A 20644-nucleotide genomic window follows, 5' to 3' on the forward strand; every position below is an offset into this window, starting at 1 on the left:
CGAAAACAGAGCACCATCGAGGGGTCTAGCTGGCTGTCAACCTAGCTTCCCACGGCAGTCATGGCGGCGCCGTTAGCCCACTTCGACGAGGACTGGCAGGACTTTAACGAATTCAAGCCGTCCTCGGAGTCGGCCGACCAGCTGGATCAGCTGAACTCGAATGTGGTCGACTCGTCGTCGGGCCTAGACGATTTCTCAGACCTGGACAACAGTTTCTCGGGGGAGATCTGCAGCTTCAAATCGATGGAGGACCTCGTCCACGACTTCGACGAGAAGCTGACAGTGTGTTTCCGAAACTACAACACCACGACGGAAAACATAGCCCCCATTAAACCCATCTCGGAGGAGAGTTACTTGAAAAACGACGAGTGAGTGTGGTTTTTGTGCGGGTCTGTTTTTTTAAATTTACGCTAACTTTTAATCTCTTAGCTAGCTAACCTGCTTTAGCCTCGCCGAGGCTAGCCTAACGTTGGTGTTGCCCGGTGAGGGAATCTTAGCTTAGCTTTAATCAGTGTCGAGCAAACTTTACCCAGCTAGTGTGTGTTTGCTGAACTAGAATACACTCATTTGGCTGCCTCAGACTCCTAAATTTGGGTTTACTTACTTTAGTTTTAAAAATGGAAAAGCGGTAAAAAGTTGAAAATGACAAAATACAGTTTATTAACATAATTTGACTGTCTGGTCCCTTAGTCTACATTTTTATGCGTTTGTGATGCTGGTTGTGCTCATCTGTGTGTGTGTTTTTTTTGGGAGGGGAGGGGGCATGCCACGTTACCAGTACTCTGATTTCATGCTAGATTGGTTGATGTTCGCTATTAAACCAGTGATCCGTGAAGTGTATATTGAGAGTCAGTGACTGTCTGTTGACCCGTGCTTATGTTGAATATGTGAAACCCAACAATTGTGACATTGTCTTGAATTTTAGGAGCCCTGTTGTTCCCTCTCACTGCTAACAGACACAGCATGTCATGTTTCATACATATAATCTTTGCTCTCTTAAAGATCTCACTGTCAGCATCTCTACATGCCACCTTTACAGCCCTTGTTATCTCTGCTGGAGGTCCCCAGCAGTTTGTTGTCTGTCATAGACACACAAATGTCACAACTACATATCCACAGGACAGCATGCCATTACTTCACATCAACTTGTCCCATTAACTCCACACTCATCACAGACATCGCTGTAACTTCAGAGCTGCATGAATCAGCCTCCTCTTGCGTTCTGCTTTCTGCGTTAACACTAAAACATTGTGACACTGTTTGATCTGGTCACATAACGTATGCAAGCTCCCCGTTTAAGATGCACTGTGAAAAACAATGGTTTAGAGCTGAAATGATCACTTCCCTATTAGCGTATAAGAGCTAAGACTTGGTCAGTTGATTGAAAGTCTGTCGATAGAAAATTGTTTCATTCATTATCTAAATTGATCAGTACTTTCACTTGAACAATGACTCCAGCTCTACAAGGATATAAACTAGGTAGTGTGTTAATATTATGCTGGGTAATTAACATTGAAGCTAGTATTAGATAAATAGAAGTTCAGCAGCAGACCTTGGTAGCTTGGATGCTGAGTTTTTACTTGGATTTTCTAATGTAACTCAGATTTTATCTCATACTTAGAAACAAACAAAAGCTTGTAGTGACAGTTATGCACAGTTTATTGTGCTCTGAATGTCTGGGGAAATTTAGGAGGGCTTGTCAGATGGGGGCGGGGGGGGGGGGGGACTTCTATGGCTGTTATAGGTAAAGAAAGAAAGGAAGGAGGGAATGGAATAATTGGACAGCAGCCTGGTGAAGCCCAAAGAGCAGTGCCAGACTCAGTGAGAGTCTTTTCTGGATGGCTGCGCTTTTGCAGGACGTGCCTAGGCGCTTAACAAGTTCTCCAGTAAGACCATGGAAGAGACGAACAACAGGGATGACAAGGGGGAAATGTGTTTCGGTTAGTGTGTACAGAGAAAGCAAAATGTGTTTGTGTTAAAGCCAAGTCGTGCATGTGAATTATGTGTTTGCCCATGTGTACAAAAACATCTGCAGAAATGAATTCGAGCAAGTAAATTGGCACAGAGTTGAAGCAGAAACATGTGAATTGGCTCTTTGAAATCGGGACTAAGCTTGTTTTTAAACGCAAATGCTTTCAGAGAAACCGAAGCTAATGGTGCTTTTTGGCATCCACTCACGTGCCTGAGACAGTGTCATCGCTTGCGGCACAAAAGATATTTCCTGCCAGCCTTTGCCCTATTTAGAGCAACCCAACAGCCCCCCACTCACCAAGCTGTGCGTGAGCACTTCAGGGAGAAACATGCAAGTTACGTAAACATTTGTCTGTGTGTGTGTGTGTGTGTGTGTGTGTGTGTGTGTGTGTGTGTGTGTGTGTGTGTGTGTGTGTGTGCGCGCGCGCGCGAGTGAGTGAGTGAGTGAGAGAGGGTATGACGATGCAGAGCCACTCTGACACATGGGTTCACAGCATCCATCCTCGCTCTGCTCGCAGCAGTTAGGGCCATGAATAAAATCACAGTGACTTGCATGTGCATATGAATTTTACATCCTGCACCGACTTCATAATCTGTCAGGGTGTTTGAAAAACATCCACAATGTCTGCAGTAGTTAGTTTTTTTTTTCTACCAGTTCTACCAGTTTAACATTTTATAAAATTGTGCTTACCCTTCAATGACGTCTCCAACTCTTTCAGAATAAAATTAAATTAATGAGACTTTTATTTCCTGGAAGCATGAGCCGCAGCCAGCTACTGCCCACTTGAGAGTCTAATGCGTACTGAGTGTAGGGTTTGACAAGCACTGCATGTTTGGAGCTCATACTGACTGTTGACTATTCATTCATTTTTTAAAATAAATTTATTTTTGACTATATGTAAAATGTGTGCAATTATGTACAAGGTCCTTCAATATGTTTTCTAAAAGACGATGGTGGTTGCTTATTTCACAGTTGAAAAATAAACTTATTATGATTAACAGTCTCCACTCCATCATCTGTGCAACTGCAATATGTGCTCTACCAGCTTGCACGTTGCACAGCATTGTAAACATTCAACAGTCTGTTGGTATAATGTATACATGGTTTCTGAATTAGCCAGTCTTGCTGGCAAATTTAAATAAGGCTTCAGTGATGTGAAAGGACAGTTCTTCAAATGTGAGTTTACAGAAATGAATTCCAGATGGACTGCCAAAAAAAAGACCTTTGTTGTAAGGTCAACATGCCGTGCATGCGTCAATGTGTCTCACCGGGGAAGGGAGCGATTAGGGAGTTGTTGCATTCGTCAGTGGATCCAGGCGACTGCTGGGAGATACAGCAGCATGAACATAGTGAAGTGGTGAGGGGGTGGTCAGAGAAGAGGCCACAGCGCTGCCAAGTAATGCTGCGTCACAGTAAAAAGAGAAGGAAACAAGGCTTGTCTTATTTACTGTGCACTGAAAACCCTTCACCCTCTCTTCTCCAAACTTTATTTTGTCCCCTATGACTGTATATAATTCTCCAATCCTTATTAAATCATAAATCCTTCTTACTTTCTTCCAGAGTGTGGAACACTCTGACAGATAACTATGGCAACGTGATGCCTGTGGACTGGAAGACATCGTACACTCGCTCCCTACACCTGCCCACCCTCAACCTCACAGATCATGAGGTACCTCAGAGAGACACACACACACACACTGTCTGAGATGTAGACTCAGGCTACTCTTCCATAAATCTGCACGCTTTTTTGAAATCTTAACCTCCTCCTGAAGAAAAACCACTACACAAACTGTAAGCAGTTTGTGCTTCTCCCTTCAATCTGCTTAACCACCTGTTTGTTGTCTCATCCAAGTTCTCTCTCTCTCTCTCTCCCTCTGTGTCTCAATCTCCTCCTGCCCTCCTTCCCCGATGAACAGAAGTTTGATAACCAGTCCTTGGATCTGTCGGACGACGAGGAGCTGAGGGAGCAGATGGATATGCACTCGATCATCGTCTCGTGCATCAATGACGAGCCCCTCTTCACAGCTGAACAGGTGATTCATTCACACTGACATATGCACAAAGTCAACAGTGTTTTGTATATTTTATATTCACATAGTTATACACAGGATTATTTATAAATCAGATAGCTTTTAATTTAAATAAATAAATACATCATTGGTCATAATACACCAACCACCTTCAGATACAGTTACAGTTGTTAATATTGAAATGCATACATCAGGGGTTCTCCTGGTTTTTCAGATTCAAAACCATCAGCCTTGTGTCTTGTTGAGCTTAAAAATGAAGAACTACAAATTCTGTGTTTTTATTTGAGCCTCTGTGTTTCTGTGCTGAAGAGTGTGTGCAACTTTAAAACAGAAATGTAAAATTTCTGTCAAAGAATCTGACAAAACATCACAGTAGGATTCTTATTTAAGGTTATATTCAGAAAGGCTACTGGAGTAATTACATACTGCTGTGTTAAAACAAAACAACAGACATGAAACATGAAACCCCCGGCTGGTTAACCGGTACCTGAACATGTTTTCTACGTGTCTCTTTTCTGTGGTGTTGTCTAGGTGATAGAGGAGATAGAAGAGATGATGCAGGAGTCTCCAGATCCAGAGGACGATGAGAGTCCCTCCCAGTCCGACCTGTCCATGCTCTCTCAGGACCTCCACGCTCTGAAACGCTCCGGCTCCAACACCAGCTACGAGGACCGTGAGTACCACCCCTGAGTCGTTTGCATTTACAGTGGAGGGAATGATAAACACAAAACTTCTAAAGTTATTGTGCTCACCCTGTTGTGAGCACCAATGTGCTTCTGCGCCTCTTCACACTCCGCTGCCATTTGACAGCTATCTAAATCACTTAATGAAGTGTGATAGGTCACACAGTTCAGTACGTGAAGATACCATTCTTATGTAATGTCTCACAAATACAAACAGACAGCTATGTGTTATATAATCTACAGCATATATTTGGCTTGAACACAGTTTACATTATGCAGTGTGTTTTACATATTAGACCGCTCCTAATGAGTGTCACAGTCTATGCATAATATTTATTCTAAGCCATTTACTCTCAGTCGGACAGATAAAAATACACAGACACACTGGATGTTGCTACAAGACATGTAAAGTGTTAACATGTTTTCCCTTTAATCCACATCACATCACCTGAACGGGTGTAATATCATGTGCTTTGCATTTTATAGCTATATTTAAAAGATTTACATTTAACATTGAATTTACATTTAACCTTGAATGGATAACACATTTTTCTTTTTAAGAAGAGGTGTTTACCTTTTACATAAAGTGTCTGTATCTCAGTTTTTACAAAGATTTTTGTGTGACACTTAACTAATGCTTGTATTGGGAGCAGCAATATTAATTTAATCATTAACAAAAAAATTATAATATAGTCAAAGTATAACTTTATGAGCGGTCAAAGTACTTGTCATTTTGAATTCACATTAACACTTCTATGTTACCCACGCACTCAAGAAATGCATACATATACTACACATCACATGTAATATATCTGTTAACCATCCCCAGGCCTGCGTCAGATGTCTGTGTCTGAACTTACTGAGACTCTGGAAGAAGTGGAAACGGCCATTCGCCGCTACAGTGAAGAGCTGATCCAGGCTCTGGCCCTGCGAGACGAACTGGACTATGAAAAGGAGGTACTTTGATTTCTTCTTCTTTTTTTTTTTTAATCTTCTTAAGGCAAAAGCGTGAACTGGATCTGCGTCTGTTGTGTTTTTGAGAAGCCGAGAACCAGGCCGAAAATGACCAGATTATAAACAGCAGTCAGCTGGCTTTAAAATCATAATCAGTCAGACGACTGTAGAGTAATGCTTCATTGTGAAGAAGCTTTTAAATGTTAAGAATCAAATTTGAAAGTGGGGCCATTTGAACATCTGTTGTGCAGTGAGAGCAGACTGCAGTGCTCACAGGGTTCTGTAGGCCACTGAAAGAGGTCAGCGAATCACTGGCTGCTTCATTTTTGCAATGTTATTTGCTTCAGTGTTGTAGGTGTGTCATAGATTTAGCAGTACACGTATGACTAAAGTAGTGCAAAAAAAAGTGAATTGTAGTATGATCTTAAAAACCAACACAAGTACAAGGGAGTTCTGTGTAAAAACAGGTGAAGAACAGCTTCATCTCGCTGCTGATCGACGTACAGAACAGACAGAAGGAGCACCGCGAGCTGCTGCGCAAGAAGAAGAAAATCAGAAGCACGACTACGACCGGACCCAACGGCCAGAGAACAGCCAGCACGCACATACCAGGCACAGTGAGTCATGTGATGGCACAGTGTGGGAGGCATAAACAAAGACAAACACATATGCCCTTTATGCATGGTGACAATGATGACTAGAGAAACAGACACATGTATACGCAGCCATGCACTTGTTCAGAGTATAAATAGATACACATGATGCATGACCTGACAGTTTAAGGCTGCTTTTATTCTAGCTTTAGGGGTCTTTGCCGAGCCTTTTCCTTCTCTCCCCTAATATACTCTGTAGAAGCCTTATCTCTCTTCACTCTGTCTTTTTTTCCCTCCTTCCTCTCGCTCCTTGTAGCTCCTCACTTTGGAGGGACTCTCCAATGTCATTCAAAATGGTCTCCGTCAAACTTTTGGCAACACAGGAGGGGACAAACAGGTGCCCCTGCTCTTTCTCTCCACTGCAAATCAAACTCTGTGCTGTTCTTATTTTGCTTTCTTTCTTTTTTTATTTCCCACTGTAGTGTGTTTGTTTCCTTTTCTACAGCTACCACCACTTGGCGCTCGGTGTAATTTGCTCTCATTGCTTTACTCCTCTTCTTTTTGTGGGTGATTTGTTTGTCTCTTTTTCTCCATTTCAGTCATTTCTTCATCTATTTTTTTCACTTGATTTCAACAAAGTATTACTCAATCACTTGTCATTTTTATTTTGCAGCTTTTACTGCGTCATCATTTTATTGTTCCTTTTGTTTTAAGCCAAGAAGATGCTGTTGCATAATCACTGCTTTTTTTTCTTTGCATCAGTGAACATTTGCTCTAATAGGCCCCTGAAAGGTTTAAATCTACTTGCAGTTACACACAAATCTGCTCTCACTTACCATGTGTTCACATGATCCTCATGACACTGACAGACAGCATGTTTTAAAACCACGTCACAAGAGTTTTCTGTTGCAAGATTAAGTTAGAAAACAATTGAAGCAGTAATGGACAATATTTTTTTTTTGTAATTGTTCAGTTGTATTTTACATCATCTTTTCCTCTCAGTACCTGACCACAGTGATCCCTTATGAGAAGAAAGCAGGCTCCCCGTCTGTAGACGACCTCCAGATCCTCACAAAGAGTGAGTGCACCAACACACACAAGTACACACATAACGACAAAATTAGATGTGGCTTTCTCCTTGGCTTGTTTGTGCTCAGGCCGTGAGACATCATTTTCTCTGGTTTACCTCGCAGTAAGTTTTGTTTTCAAACTGTAATGCACTGCTCTATTCCTCTCTCCCTCCCTCCCTCCCTCTCTCTCTCTCTCTCTCTCTCTCTCTCTCTCTCTCTCTGTTAGTCCTCCATGCCATGAGGGATGACAGTGAGAAGGTTCCTGCCCTGCTAACAGACTACATTCTCAAAGGTAAACATACTTTCCATACTTTGACCTCAGGGAGCAAATAGCTGGGTAACTGCAGTCATGGCAAGATGTGTTTTTTTCTTTTTCTAGCAGCAAAAGCCTGAGAGGAATGAAAGCAATTTGTTCAAAGAGTGTGTACCAAAAGTGACTTATGTTTCGAGGCATGTGTCACAGCCAGGGGACTTTTGATTGTGTCAGTTCCACCTGACATCTAGTCAGACATTCTGCCCCCTTTTGCTCGAAAGTGGAAGTACAAAATTAATTTCTCCGTTTTCAGTGTAGCTGACAGAGAAGAGAAAACGATTAACACTCAACACAAACATTAATTTTGTGGTGGGGGAGAGGGGGTTGCTTTTCTTTTCCGCCCTTCACTGTTGACCGTGTACCCTCCTTGTCTCCCGTCTGTGCTGCATTGTCCTTTGGGTAGCTCTGGTATGAGAGCAGTGGAAACAGAGGTTTGTGAGGCACTGACACATTAACACAGATTCTTCACCTTCAGCCTTCTATTCTGAGCCTTTTCAGATGCCCCCTTTTCTCTTTCTCTCTCTCTGTGTAGTAGCACTTTCTGCCCTCAAAGCAGCAGCCTTCCCTCACTTGCTCTTCGCTGTAGCGCCTGTCGTGCTGTGCAGTGCTTGTGGCTGCACTACACCTACCCCCTCGAAAACACCCTAATTCACTCACGCACATAACCCCCCTTTACTGCGAGCTTGTAGTAGCAGCTGTTCACGTGTTTGCTTCTCATCTGTAGCTACTGTTTCCTCTTTTCTCACCTGACATTCCTCCCTGTGGTAGTTGCTCTTCCATGCTTTATAGCTCTCTCACAGAAATAACACTGATGATTAACTGACCCTGTTTTTGTCTCCACAGTTCTTTGCCCCACGTAAAGCCAAAGGCGAAGCCTCGCGTTCCCGGGACCTTCCACTGGACCATCGAAAGAGGTTTCTAGTAATCTGGAAGAACCCAGACAATGGATTAAAATCCAAACCTTCCCCCCTGTTTTTTCACGACATAGACTTTCTTCCCTTGTGGCATTTTGTTCCTCTGCCACTGTTGTCGTTCCTAAGATTTTAACTCTAGTTAAAACTCCTTGGTCTGTATAGTTATTTTCTTTAATCTTTTAACTTTTTATTGCCTGAGTCCTACAACCCTGTATATCCTGACTGCATGATGACTTATCAATGGATGCCAGTAATCAGTATTAGTCTGAGCACCTCACTTCCTGATTTGCCAGTGGCTCTTGAAAGGTAAAAGGTCAGGGAAATAACATGGGGTTTTTTTGTTGTTGTTGTTTGTGTTTTGAATCTTGTGGGCTTCATCAGCAGGCCTGTGCAAGGGAAATGCAGTCCAATCTGTTTTGTAAACTGAATGCATTTGCATCTGTGTAGTTCATGCTTGACAGGGAAAACAAATCCTGGCCGAATCTCTGGATCTTAAAGTGCCAGGCGAGTTATGGTGTCCAGTATAGAACCTTTAACGCTTTAATGGCATTTGTTGATCAATTGCGTTTAATGCCTGGAGGTTGAAAACTCTGCTTGCTAAGGCTGAAAAAGAACAAACCCTTTAATTTAAAAAATCCCAAATTGTATGCCCACCTGTCTTTGCATGTTGGCTTTGGGTTTACGCTCAATATTAGCTGTTAGTTGAATGTTGAAAATTAAATATTTTGTATACAATTAAGTGAAATTGCACAGTTTTGGGAACTTTTCACTTTTTAAAAAAGGGGAGGGGAAGGGTGAAACGACTCAAGAAAGTAATAGCTGGATGAACAAACATGTAAAGCATATTTTTGGATAAGGAGTCTCTCTTTTTTGTGTGTGAGATTAGGGCCTTGTCAGTAGCCACTTTTATGACCACATTGCAACATCATTTTGTAAATGCTGTCCATTGACCTCTGAGCCCTCAAATAGTGACCCCCATCGAATCGTCATCACGTTAGTCTGCAGATACCTCATGTATTACACTTTTGCATTATTAGAAAATGGCCTATCTTGTTGTATCATTAGATAAATAGTGTAGTTAAGATTATGTCAGATTTAATAATTGTGTAGTTAAGCTTCTGCTATAAGTTGTGGGTTTTCTCATGTCTGTTAACCCTTTAACTGTTAAATGTAAACTTTAGGGATTCTGTGGTAGCACTTCAGTCTGTCAGTGATCTGGTCATGTAGTAGTGGAATATGTGATGGATGTACTTTAGAGTATGTCTCACTAGATTAGTGTTAGATGAAGCTTAGATGCTCAAGCTAGCGGTGCAGAAAACACCCATGACATTTGTTGCCGTGCGTCCTGTTCCACCGATTCACCGTATCTGTCAGCATGAGCATGAGAATTTAAACAGCCTTAAAGGGGCGCTCCACTGATTTTACATATCATAATGAGCACTGCTCGGGCTGTAGAAACAGTTGTATGACGTCTTCTGTGGCTTTGGAGGAGCTTTGTTGAGAAAATAACCCTGACAATGTCATAGTGATGTCATCAGGGTTATCGTGGGTTGGGCTCGAGACTAAAAAATTCATTAGCAGGAAGTCTGTGTTAAAAACTCAGGGCATGGGGTTTGAAAGATGACAGTGTTTACCAAACAGGGAGGGATCTAACAAAAAGAGGGCATCAAGTTGCACTGTGGGAACTGTAGGATCCATACTAGGGGCTAAAAGTCAGAATATCGCAGCCTCTTCTTTGTTTTTTGTTTTTAAATGCGTGTTTTTCGCAGCTCCCTGCTTTTTATTTATATCAAATCACTGGAGCACCCCTTTAAAACGACGCAACGCCAACCTAGCACTGCTGTTCACCAAGTTGGTACACTAACGTTCAGATCACCAGCTACTACAGGTGCACCACACACTGTCAGATCAGGTCTGGTCTAGCTCTCAGGTACAATCATCAGTGTTAGAGGTTTAAAATCTTGTTCTGAAAGGTACTGACATTCCTGAGTCGCTCATTGTTCCTCACAGCATTTTAACAGCCAGACTTCAACTTGCAGCACTTTTTTAAAAGAATCTTTTCACGCTCTAAATCTCACTCTAAACACCTGGACGAGCAGAAGGAGGTACTTAATCATGGTAGCCTCTTGACTAAATCAGGGTAGCATTACAGATGTTGAATACGTCGTGATTTTTTTTTTTTTTTGAAACAGTCGTAAAAGTCCTGGATTCTGCTTAGTAGTAAAACTAGTAGGTGTAGCTAGCAGTGTAACGGTACATGCGAAGGCCTGTCAGTAGCATCCGCTCGGTGTAGCAGTCTAGTGACAATAACGTAGATGCAGTTGCAACATCCAGCAGCAAACTTCAGTTTTCTAGAATATTGATAGGTTTGATTTGTAAGAGAAGGTAAGACTCCTGAAAAAGGAATTTACTTTTACTGGTTTAAAAAAATGTGAAGCATAGCTTTCATGCCCGTAGCCAGAGGAAAAGGGCGCAAGAGGAAGAAAAAGGGTTATGATAAAGATTGTGGATGTTGGGGAAGATTGCACAAAGGGTTACTTAAATACGAGGGGTCCATTTATACTTTTGTAAAGGATAACAATAGCTCGTAGTGCTGTATTTAACTATTTGATGTACTGTTGCCAGCTTTGAAAACGTTAACAACCTAGCATGTGCTGCATGCACTTTACTGCCGCAAACACATTTCTAATTATGAATAATTTTATCTTGTTTACAGACAATATTAATATCACACTAAAGGGACAAGTGCATGCTGAAATGAAATGCAGAAAATCTTTAAATAAGCATTTATTCTTCACTGGTACAAAGATATGAAGTAGGGCAAATAAAATGCCATTTTAAGAAAACGCCCCTCAGCTGATCATAACCTGGTAAATCAAAAGCTTAAGTGAAAACTCTCGCGACACCAACTGTGTGAATTTATCCTTTGTTTTTATAATGAAGTGGCAGGCAGCACGGAGGTCACTGACGGATCTTGTCTCAGGCCAGAGCCCCTCACCTGGTCTCTTCTTAGCAGACATATCAGTGTAACTACAATTTAGAGATTTATATTTATATATGTACAACAAAACAAGCAACAAAAAAAAAGAGGCTGCTTTTGTAAATGCCTGAATTTTTTTTGTACATTAAACTGATTCCTTTGTGTTTTTAATGCAATATAATTCCCCAGTTTTGGGGTTTTATGTTTACTGTCTCATGTGGTACTGCAGTATATTAATTTATTATGTAAATGTTCATTTTGTAACCATATTATTGACTGTGATGGTACAAGTGTTTGTGCCCACATTGCATTGCAACTCATTTCAAATAAATTGATATGTGAGGACTTTAATATGGTTTGGGCTCTTTGTAGGGTATGTTTGTGTGCTGGTGTGTGTGTTTGTGCAAACTGTGAAAAACAGTATTTTTATCACAACTTTATTAGAACCATCATGCATCTATCCAATAGAACTATCAATCAATCAAGTACCAATTTTTAAAATCAATCAGGCTTTTGTTTAAGAGTTGCTCCCTGTTAACCAAACATCTTCCTCCTTCGTGTTTGATGCCACCATCTAACCAGACTTCATTTGCTCATCGTAGTTTGTTGACATTACTGCTCAGCTTCTGGACAAATGTCAAGTGAGTATTGACTTCTCATTAACTACTTGATAACTAAATGGCACTTGCAAGCTGCATCCACAAGACTGATTCAAGTTTCCTTGGATCCACCAGTCAGTGCAAGTTCACAACAGATTTTGCTGTTCCATTATCAAAAAGCCCCCACAGATGAGAAAATAATCACAAAAGATGAATTCAAATGAACTTGAATGTAAATTTAAAAAAAAAAAAAATTACACAGTATGCATCTTACAAAATTCTCTGTTCTGTATATTTCCTTAAAGAGTTCTCGACACAAGCAGGTGCTTTCTCTTTCCACTCAGTTTTTGTCTGGTCGTGTTTAAATATCAGCTCCGTGACATTTTACGCTTCTTTCTTCTCGTAGTTGCCACATTATGCCACAGTTGCCACAGTTATTCCAACAGTCAGGTCATGAATCATGTCGGGTTCCCATTCATTCATTTTTCATTGCAGGAGAGAAGAAACGTCGCCTCAGCTGTCGTTTACCTCTTGACAACTCCTAACCAGCTTCAGTGACACGTTTAACTGGTCAGAGTCGGACACAACAAAACAAGGTGGGTTTAATGCGAGTGTGCGGCCGGTGTCCTGTCAGGTTCAAAGGTCATCCTCGGGTCACAGGTTGGTGTCAGTGAACATGGTGTGCTCCTTTCTCACGGTGCTGAAACCTTTGATGGTGTCCACGAATTCCTCATCGTCCATGAACTAAAAGGGAGAAGAACAGAGTTCGTTAAACAGAGGATAAAGGACTCAATATAACTTGTAGTCACTTTAAAATGTTTGTTTTTGTTTCATAGGTATTTCCACGCCCGTTTAAATGTCCAGGTGTTTTAAAGTCTCTAATTTTTCCACCCATGTGCTGATATATTAGTGCAAAGATGTGAGATTAGAAAATGCTGTAGCCAGGTAACAGTTTTTCAAGTGGCTGTAGTTTGAACAGGTGCAGCATATTTTTTTCAGGTCTCTCACCATCCCACTGTCATGGCCTGAAATGTTTGGGTCCCACGTTTCATCGTCTCCTGTCAGGGACTTTCCGTCCATGACCTGGCTGACGCTGCGTCTCAGAGAGTTCACACTGAGGATCTCGAGCTCACGTTGAGGAGGGACCTCATTAGCGGGCTCGCATTTAGCTTCCAGCACATCCTGGTAAGACAAAAAAAAAAGACTAAACATATTAAGTGCATGTACAGCAAAGCTTTTGTTTATGTTTTTTTTTTTTTTTATAGAGTTTTACCTCTATCTTCATGCTGAAGCCCTTGAGTGTTACGGAGTTGGAGAAGCCTGTTGTGTCAGGCACAGTGTCAAACTGAGAGAGAGAGAGAGAGAGAGAGAGAGAGAGAGAGAGAGAGAGAGAGAGAGAGGGTGAGACTTTACCAAGAGGGGGAAATGTATACAAACATTACACTGTATAAGTAAATTCAGTTTCCCTCTTGTTATATATGGAGATATATTCCTGCCTCAGATTTTCTTGCACTTATTTCTTTGTGTGATGATAATTTTTCTGCAAAATCTAATATTTGTGCTGCAAACAGTCTTTTTCTGTGTTCACAGTTTGCTGTTGCGATCTCAGGAATGAGGAACAAATATAAATCCATAGTTACAATAGCCAATATAGTTCATTTAAATTATCCCACAATACAAAATAAAAACAAGTGAAAAAGATGGTCCCTAATCAAGTCTGATTAGTAAATAAAGAACCGGGGTAAATTGCCCTCTCACCAAAACAGAGTTGGAGGGTGGGTAAACAGCCATGGGGCTCCTCTTCTGCATGGGCAGTGCCACCAGCGGGGGTCTCTCTCGGGTGAAGGGGGGTTTGTTCAGGGCCTAGAGCAGGATGAGGGGAGGAAAAGAGAATCTATCTGGGGTTTCTTTATAAGAAGTGGGTCACTCACACATTCAGTACAGCGCAGTATAAACAGATTTAACCAAATGTTCCTGGGCTCTCCATTCTTACTCTCTCTTTTCTCATTCACCCGTGATGTTGGGATGACAGCTGGACCTTTCCTGGCTGTCACCCTCAACATATACACTGAGTAATGTCTCTCACCTTGTGAAGTATGACACCCAATACAACAGCCAGCAGCAGCAGGGAGATGCCTGCCATCACTACGATGAACCACAGCTCCTGGATGACAGGCTTGTCTCCCTGACCTCCCTCTGCCCTCTCACTGCCCCCTCCTCCTCCACCTCCTCCTCCTCCTCCTCCAGGAGGAGTGAGGCTCTGTGAATCTGTAGGGAAGCACACAACCAGTTTGTAAGTTTGATAGTAATTGTTAAATTTCAGACATCCAGCAAACAGTCCTCCTTAAAATAATTCACTTATTAAGACGTGTTTTTTATGTTACAGAAAAATGCCAAGAGCATCATTTTTGGGGGGATTTTATTATCATATATTCAGAAAAATTATCATTACCTAAAAATTTTTATCAGATAATATATGTAAAACATATCCTTTTCAAGGCAAATAATAATTTGTCAAATAATTTATTAGCAAACCAAATATTAAACAATTATTAATCCACTCCTTTCTGATAGTTTTACATGTTTAGCCAGATGCACATGGATGAGAGGCGACCTCACTGACCAGTAGGTCAACTTTAAAATTAAATTTTGACTTGCTCGTCTAAATCAGCAGGTAAACGAGGATGTTTTTTCTGTTGAAACCATCTTTTCCTGTTTGCCTAGACTTCTGTAAGGGTTCCATTTGATAGAAATACATCACAAGTCGATGCTGTGAGAAAGAAAGACGATCACACATGTACTGTGGAGGAGATAACAGTGTAACTGGAGACTTACTGGTTTGCATGGCCTAGTTTCTGGCCTGCAGATAGCACCACACTCCTTAATCAGCCACTTTTATCCATTTATATTTCTACAGACTTCTGTAGTCTTCAGTATGTCAAGACTTTGAATATGTATTGGTAGTTTATACAGTTTATTTATTGATGTGTCAGCCAGTGAGTATAACCATTCTGCTATTTCATGCTCCTTTCCAGCATGTTCCAGGAAAGGCTCTGCAGTACAAACCTATTTGTATCCAAGCTGTTGTAGGTTTTGACTTTCTTGTTATAGACTTACAGAAAGAGAAAAACGTGGAAGGAATCATAGAAACAAATAACTGCAGAGAGAAAGAAGTGTGTCCACCCAGAGACTCACCAGTGCTGAGGTCCGTGGTTCAGCCTGTGGCGGGGGTGCTGGCAGCCCCTCGCTGTGCGATACATCGATCAGAAGGGCAAAGACCCTGCTGGGCGTTTAGGATCACACCTGTCGCCCCATCAATATTTTACACCTGATACTTTTACTTGCTGACTTGCTCCCTTCGGCACTGCACAGATGAGGCGAGACTTGAGGAAAATATTTCCACGTCTTGTTCCCATGCCCAGAGGCTAATGCTGCCTAGGAAGCACAAGGAAGAGACATAGTATCAGAGCTAAAGGAGCCTCAGACAAACTGCATGTGTACTCCCCTAATCCTTAAAAAAATTCCCAGCAACCTTTGCTTTTCTGCAGCAGTGCTACAGTGCTATGGCAACAGCCAGGTGTCAGGTTTCAGTTTACCTGAGGAGGCATGGTAGACGCCATATCACCCCTCTGCTCCTCCAGTGTACAGGAGCCTTCAGGCAGCTGCATATTCAGTTGAACAGAGGATTTTTCTGCATTAATTAATCAAGTGTCACATTTTACTTATGGCCACATTTTAGACAGCTTCATCATTTGAGTTTTTATGTCCTGCCACCATGATAAATGTTACACTAGACTGGCAGAGCAAAAGTCTTCTGTCGCTTGTCTACGTGTTGACACTTTTATGAACACAATAATAGTCTCAGTGACAGCGTTTGGTGGTCTGCAAACTGCTACAGCCAAGCATTCCAAGTTAATATTAATTATTATACGTTTTAGTCTGAGTACAAAACAGGAAAAGATGTGCGTTAATGAGTTCAGGCACCACACACACACTGATAGCTTCTAGCAGAAATACTGTGTATTTGTTCCTCCCTGTGACTTAATTCATCAAAGAGCTTTTACACTGTGTTGAGAAGAAGCAACAAATGATTAATGCATTAATTGTCTTAATTACCTCATTAGCAAAATCAGTCATTTTATAATGAGAGTCTGCCCCAAAGTAACAATAGGAAATTTCTCCTTGCTATCCTAAACAGTGACATTGAAATTATATGTTGTGGCTTTTATGTTGCGTTAATATACAACTGAATATTTTATCATAACAAACCAAATCCTGTCCAAGAATAAACCTCCAAAAACTGAAGACTGAGGAAACTCAAACTAATTAGAATTTTAGGGTGAATGCTCGTTTTAAAAGTTGATCTCTTTAACTTACAAAAGCTTTTTTTTTTAACCTAATTTGGGCTCCAAATGTTTCTGAGAACAACATGACCTCAATGCTCAAACCAGAACACACAGTGTTCCTTGCAATATGCTCTATAACCACACGATGGCGCTAAGCAGCAGCTGCTGGTCTTGCTGTTTGCCAGGCAGGGTCCAGTTTAATGAGTCAATAGCTGCAGAGAAAGAACTCATTATGCAAGTACAGCTGCAGTGGCCCTTATCTTCAGTCCCAGATATTTTATTGCAGTAATGTCACGCTGAGGTTGAAAACAGCTGCATTCGTGCTCATGAACACATCTCACTTCTTGTCTTTCATTTCAGGACAGACCAGCACGGTTCCGGTGAGCTGAAGGCCCTGATGTGTGTCGTCCTCAAACGACCTCTAACTGTACATGTACAGTTGTCCATCTGCTGTGAGGGAATGATTGAGAATGACAGGTAAGAGGTACGGCAGCAGATTTAGTAACAGTTTGTCAGGGTGTTCGTGGTGCCGCAGGAAGGCATAAAACTTTTAAATGTGTGAGCAGCTCGGGTGGATGTCTGAGAGGATTTGAGGCGGTTGGATCAGGATCGCTTTGAAATATCTTGCAGCTCTTTGCTCGTGTTTTCTTCTTCTACCTGAAAATTGCTCAATTAAACATGATTCCCCAAGCCGTACGGGGGCCTCCCAGTTGATAGTATTTTAATAAGATTAATCTTAAATTCCCCCCTTCACTTAAAAAAATGTGGTTTATTTGGATGTTTAACCTTCACTGCGCAGAATGTTTTTGTTGTCTGAAACAAGATGGTTGAAAAGAGATCTTGGAAATATCTCGTTTGAACCAGTTAAAATCTGAGTGAATATTTGCACATTCACAGACTCTGGATTTGGATTTTTCAAACGGATGTATCAGATGTAATTTTAAGAATTTTTTCATTAACACAGTTTTTGTATGTAGTAAAAGTTTATTCCTTTATTAGTCCCTCCTTTTACCAAATGTCCTGAGTGGACCTCTAAGACTAACAGTTTGTGAATGTTGTAGAAAATGTCCTTAATAAAGATAGAAACTAGTGAGTTAATGATCATAAAAATTACAAATCATTATCACACCATGTAACAGGTGTAACATGCAGCTCATCTTCCCATTTATGCTCCTCAGTCTTATGTCCTTTGCAGGACATCAGGTGTTAATGCTGCAAATCACAACAAAAACACATCTGAGTGTGTTAATAAATCATGAGAATTATAATCATTATACATAATTATCTTTTTAAGGACAACATCACCTTCAAATTTCAGGCTCAGTGAGATCATTTCAGCACCATTCTTAAGATGAAGCCTTTCAGGATTAGTTGGGTATCAAGGGGCTGTTGCCTGCAACAAATTAACAACCAAACAAACAACAAAATCTGAAATCTGATTTAGCATGTATATGTATATATTAGCTACATAATCATATGAAACAAGGTGATTATTTAATACCTTATATATTGAGTCCTTGGTCCCCAGTTCCAGACATCACTGCTCTGTATCAGAGGGGCCTAAACATTAACTAACAGCTTATTTGATTTATTTTTACAGACAAGCTCTCCTCTGTCTAATACCCTAATCAGCATTCATACCTTGCTGTGATGATTCGGGACAATGCTTTTTTATTGAGGAAGTGATCTCACCCCTGAGTGCCAGAATCAGCCTTTTTTTACAGCCCATCTCCTCAGGGCCTCATCCATCACCAAGGTGTCTGGGCGACACGGCCACTAGACACATACTAACTCATTTAAGGAGAGGGGACATGCGGGGATATATCACTCAAGATCACTAACTCACTTACTGACGGCCGATGTGGTGAAAAATCTCCAGCTTGTCCCAAATCCCTCGGTGCGCTCCGTAAGTTTTAACCACAGGTAAATAAGGAGATTATTTAGCTTCTGCTGACAGAGAAGGAGGTGTGAAGGACAAATGGGTTCACTTGGACTTTGATTTGTCTTTCTATCTGTTCATCCATCTTTATTCTTCAGGTTTTCCTGGCACTCTCTCCTCTCCTCTGTTCTTCTCACATCTCCTCTTTAAATACCTAATATAATCTAGTATTATATTATATTTTATTATATTATATATTATCTAGTAGTAATGAATTTATCAACAACTATATCTCCTCCTATGAAGCAACCGTAACTGGTGTATGGACGGACAAAGTTGGAATTGAAAAAAAATATGGACAAGATGCAGCTGAAATAAACTTTGCAAGACGACCTTTATTGTTTCTAAGCTCAAGGACGAACATGCTCATAAACTGTTTTAATTTTTCCCGTGAATGATTTCTACGTGTGAAAAAAAACCCAAAACTGTAAGGATTTGTCCTTGTGCGATTGTTCGACGGGTTATTGGTAAATACGACTTTCAGTTTTACAAGCTAAAATTGATAAATACATTAATGAGTAATAAAATTGTATTTAACAAAATGGTCCATGTATGTTTTGGTATTTGAAATTTCCTTCAAATGCTGATATTAAAAAAATTTAAAAAGAGTGCTTATTTGATTTTCGTTTTAAAATACAAAAAACAAAATTGAAATAAGAGGCATTTTACTTTTTTGTGGGTCTGAAGGGAGTCCTCGAAATTTAAAAATTACTCAGATTTTTTTTTTTTCTGCTTAGCGTAGCAAAATACAAAATCACGAAGAGGCAGAAATGAAAAAGGAGCATTTTCTTGTGTCCGGAGACCGGATGTTATCATTTTCTTCTTATTTTATTTAATGGAGACCTGCTGCCTGCTACCGGCTGCAGGATTTTTGCCACCTACTGTTCTTTATTTATAATAATCTCGTGTTTGGGCGAACAGCAGAATCCAGCGGCCAGGAAGAAGAAGATAGTCTAGTTCCTGTCAGAGTGATGCACCCAACAAAAATGTCCTTGGAACCTTACAGCCAGATTATTTTAGCCATGGCTAAACAAGGCCTTTCATCTGCAAAAATCTCTGCACGAATTGAACAAGAAAGCGGGGCCAGAAGAGGATTTTCTGCAAGAAATATCAGAAAATTTTGTGCTGCAGTTTAATGAGACTGCCCGACACGTTTGGAGTTGGAGTTGGCAAAACCCATAGTTGAGGTATGAATCTCGTTGCGCTACAGATGCAATTTTATGCTCATTCATCGCTACTGCAAGGAATCACTGGTATCCTTACTGGTGCAAGCGTGTTCAGTCTGATTGAATGTTGTGTTATTCCTTGTATTAGAAGTCTCATTGTAAGGTCTATTGATAGATCAGTCACACACCAGATGGACTCTCTGGCTGAGACTCGTCTTCTGTCATATGTTGAAAAACCAAAAGATTTATTAATTGATTGGATTTCTCCTCTTTATGATGATGATAATGATGTTGATGTTTGATTTCGTCAAAATCGGCCAAAAAAGTCAAAAATTTTATTGGCGTCAAACTCGGCCAAAAAAAAGTCAAAAATTTTTTTGACCTCAAAATGTCATAAAAAACGTCATAGTATAGTATGGCGTTTTTTTCGGGCAAAAAAAGTCAAAAATTTTTTTGACCTCAAAATGTCATAAAAAACGTCATAGTATAGTATGGCGTTTTTTTCGGGCAAAAAAGTCAAAAAATTTTTTGACCTCAAAATGTCATAAAAAACGTCATAGTATAGTATGGCGTTTTTTTCGGGCAAAAAAAGTCAAAATTTTTTTTGACCTCAAAATGTCATAAAAAACGTCATAGTATAGTAAGGCGTCAAAATCGGACAAAAAAAGTCAAAAATTTTTTTGACCTCAAAATGTCATAAAAAACGTCATAGTATAGTATGGCGTTTTTTTCGGGCAAAAAAAGTCAAAATTTTTTTTGACCTCAAAATGTCATAAAAAACGTCATAGTATAGTAAGGCGTCAAAATCGGACAAAAAAAGTCAAAATTTTTTTTGACCTCAAAATGTCATAAAAAACGTCATAGTATAGTATGGCGTTTTTTTCGGGCAAAAAAAGTCAAAATTTTTTTTGACCTCAAAATGTCATATAAAATGTCATAGTATAGTAAGGCGTCAAAATCAGGCAAAAAAAGTCAAAAAATTTTTTGACCTCAAAATGTCATAAAAAACGTCATAGTATAGTATGGCGTTTTTTTCGGGCAAAAAAAGTCAAAAATTTTTTTGACCTCAAAATGTCATAAAAAAC

At 40.3% G+C, this 20644-nt stretch overlaps 2 protein-coding genes across 3 annotated transcripts; one reads left to right on the forward strand and one right to left on the reverse strand.

Annotated features, from left to right (window-relative positions):
* si:ch211-57i17.1 (uncharacterized protein LOC565010 homolog) lies at window positions 1-11849 on the forward strand. 2 transcript variants are annotated; one of them, XM_041064528.1, is made up of 10 exons: window positions 1-368; window positions 3533-3641; window positions 3889-4005; window positions 4534-4675; window positions 5515-5642; window positions 6107-6256; window positions 7235-7310; window positions 7529-7594; window positions 8019-8046; window positions 8459-11849. In XM_041064528.1, the coding sequence occupies exons 1-9, from the start codon at window positions 61-63 to the stop codon at window positions 8027-8029; spliced, it is 1107 nt and encodes a 368-aa protein (XP_040920462.1). In that variant the 5' UTR covers window positions 1-60; the 3' UTR covers window positions 8030-8046; window positions 8459-11849. The 2 variants fall into 2 exon arrangements, with proteins under 2 accessions (XP_040920462.1, XP_040920461.1); XM_041064527.1 differs by lacking the exon at window positions 8019-8046.
* A 132-nt stretch (window positions 11850-11981) lies between these two features.
* On the reverse strand, window positions 11982-15484 carry si:ch211-57i17.5 (usherin). The gene is made up of 6 exons (XM_041064821.1): window positions 15304-15484; window positions 14195-14376; window positions 13867-13971; window positions 13382-13453; window positions 13117-13290; window positions 11982-12852 (listed from the first exon to the last, which is right to left on the reverse strand). Exons 2-6 carry the CDS (start codon window positions 14249-14251, stop codon window positions 12763-12765), a joined length of 498 nt encoding a protein of 165 aa, XP_040920755.1. The 5' UTR covers window positions 14252-14376; window positions 15304-15484; the 3' UTR covers window positions 11982-12762.
* Between the last annotated feature and the right edge of the window lie 5160 nt (window positions 15485-20644).

The sequence above is a fragment of the Toxotes jaculatrix genome, chromosome 19 (genome assembly GCF_017976425.1).
Source record: "Toxotes jaculatrix isolate fToxJac2 chromosome 19, fToxJac2.pri, whole genome shotgun sequence".
NCBI classification, from domain to species: domain Eukaryota; kingdom Metazoa; phylum Chordata; class Actinopteri; family Toxotidae; genus Toxotes; species Toxotes jaculatrix.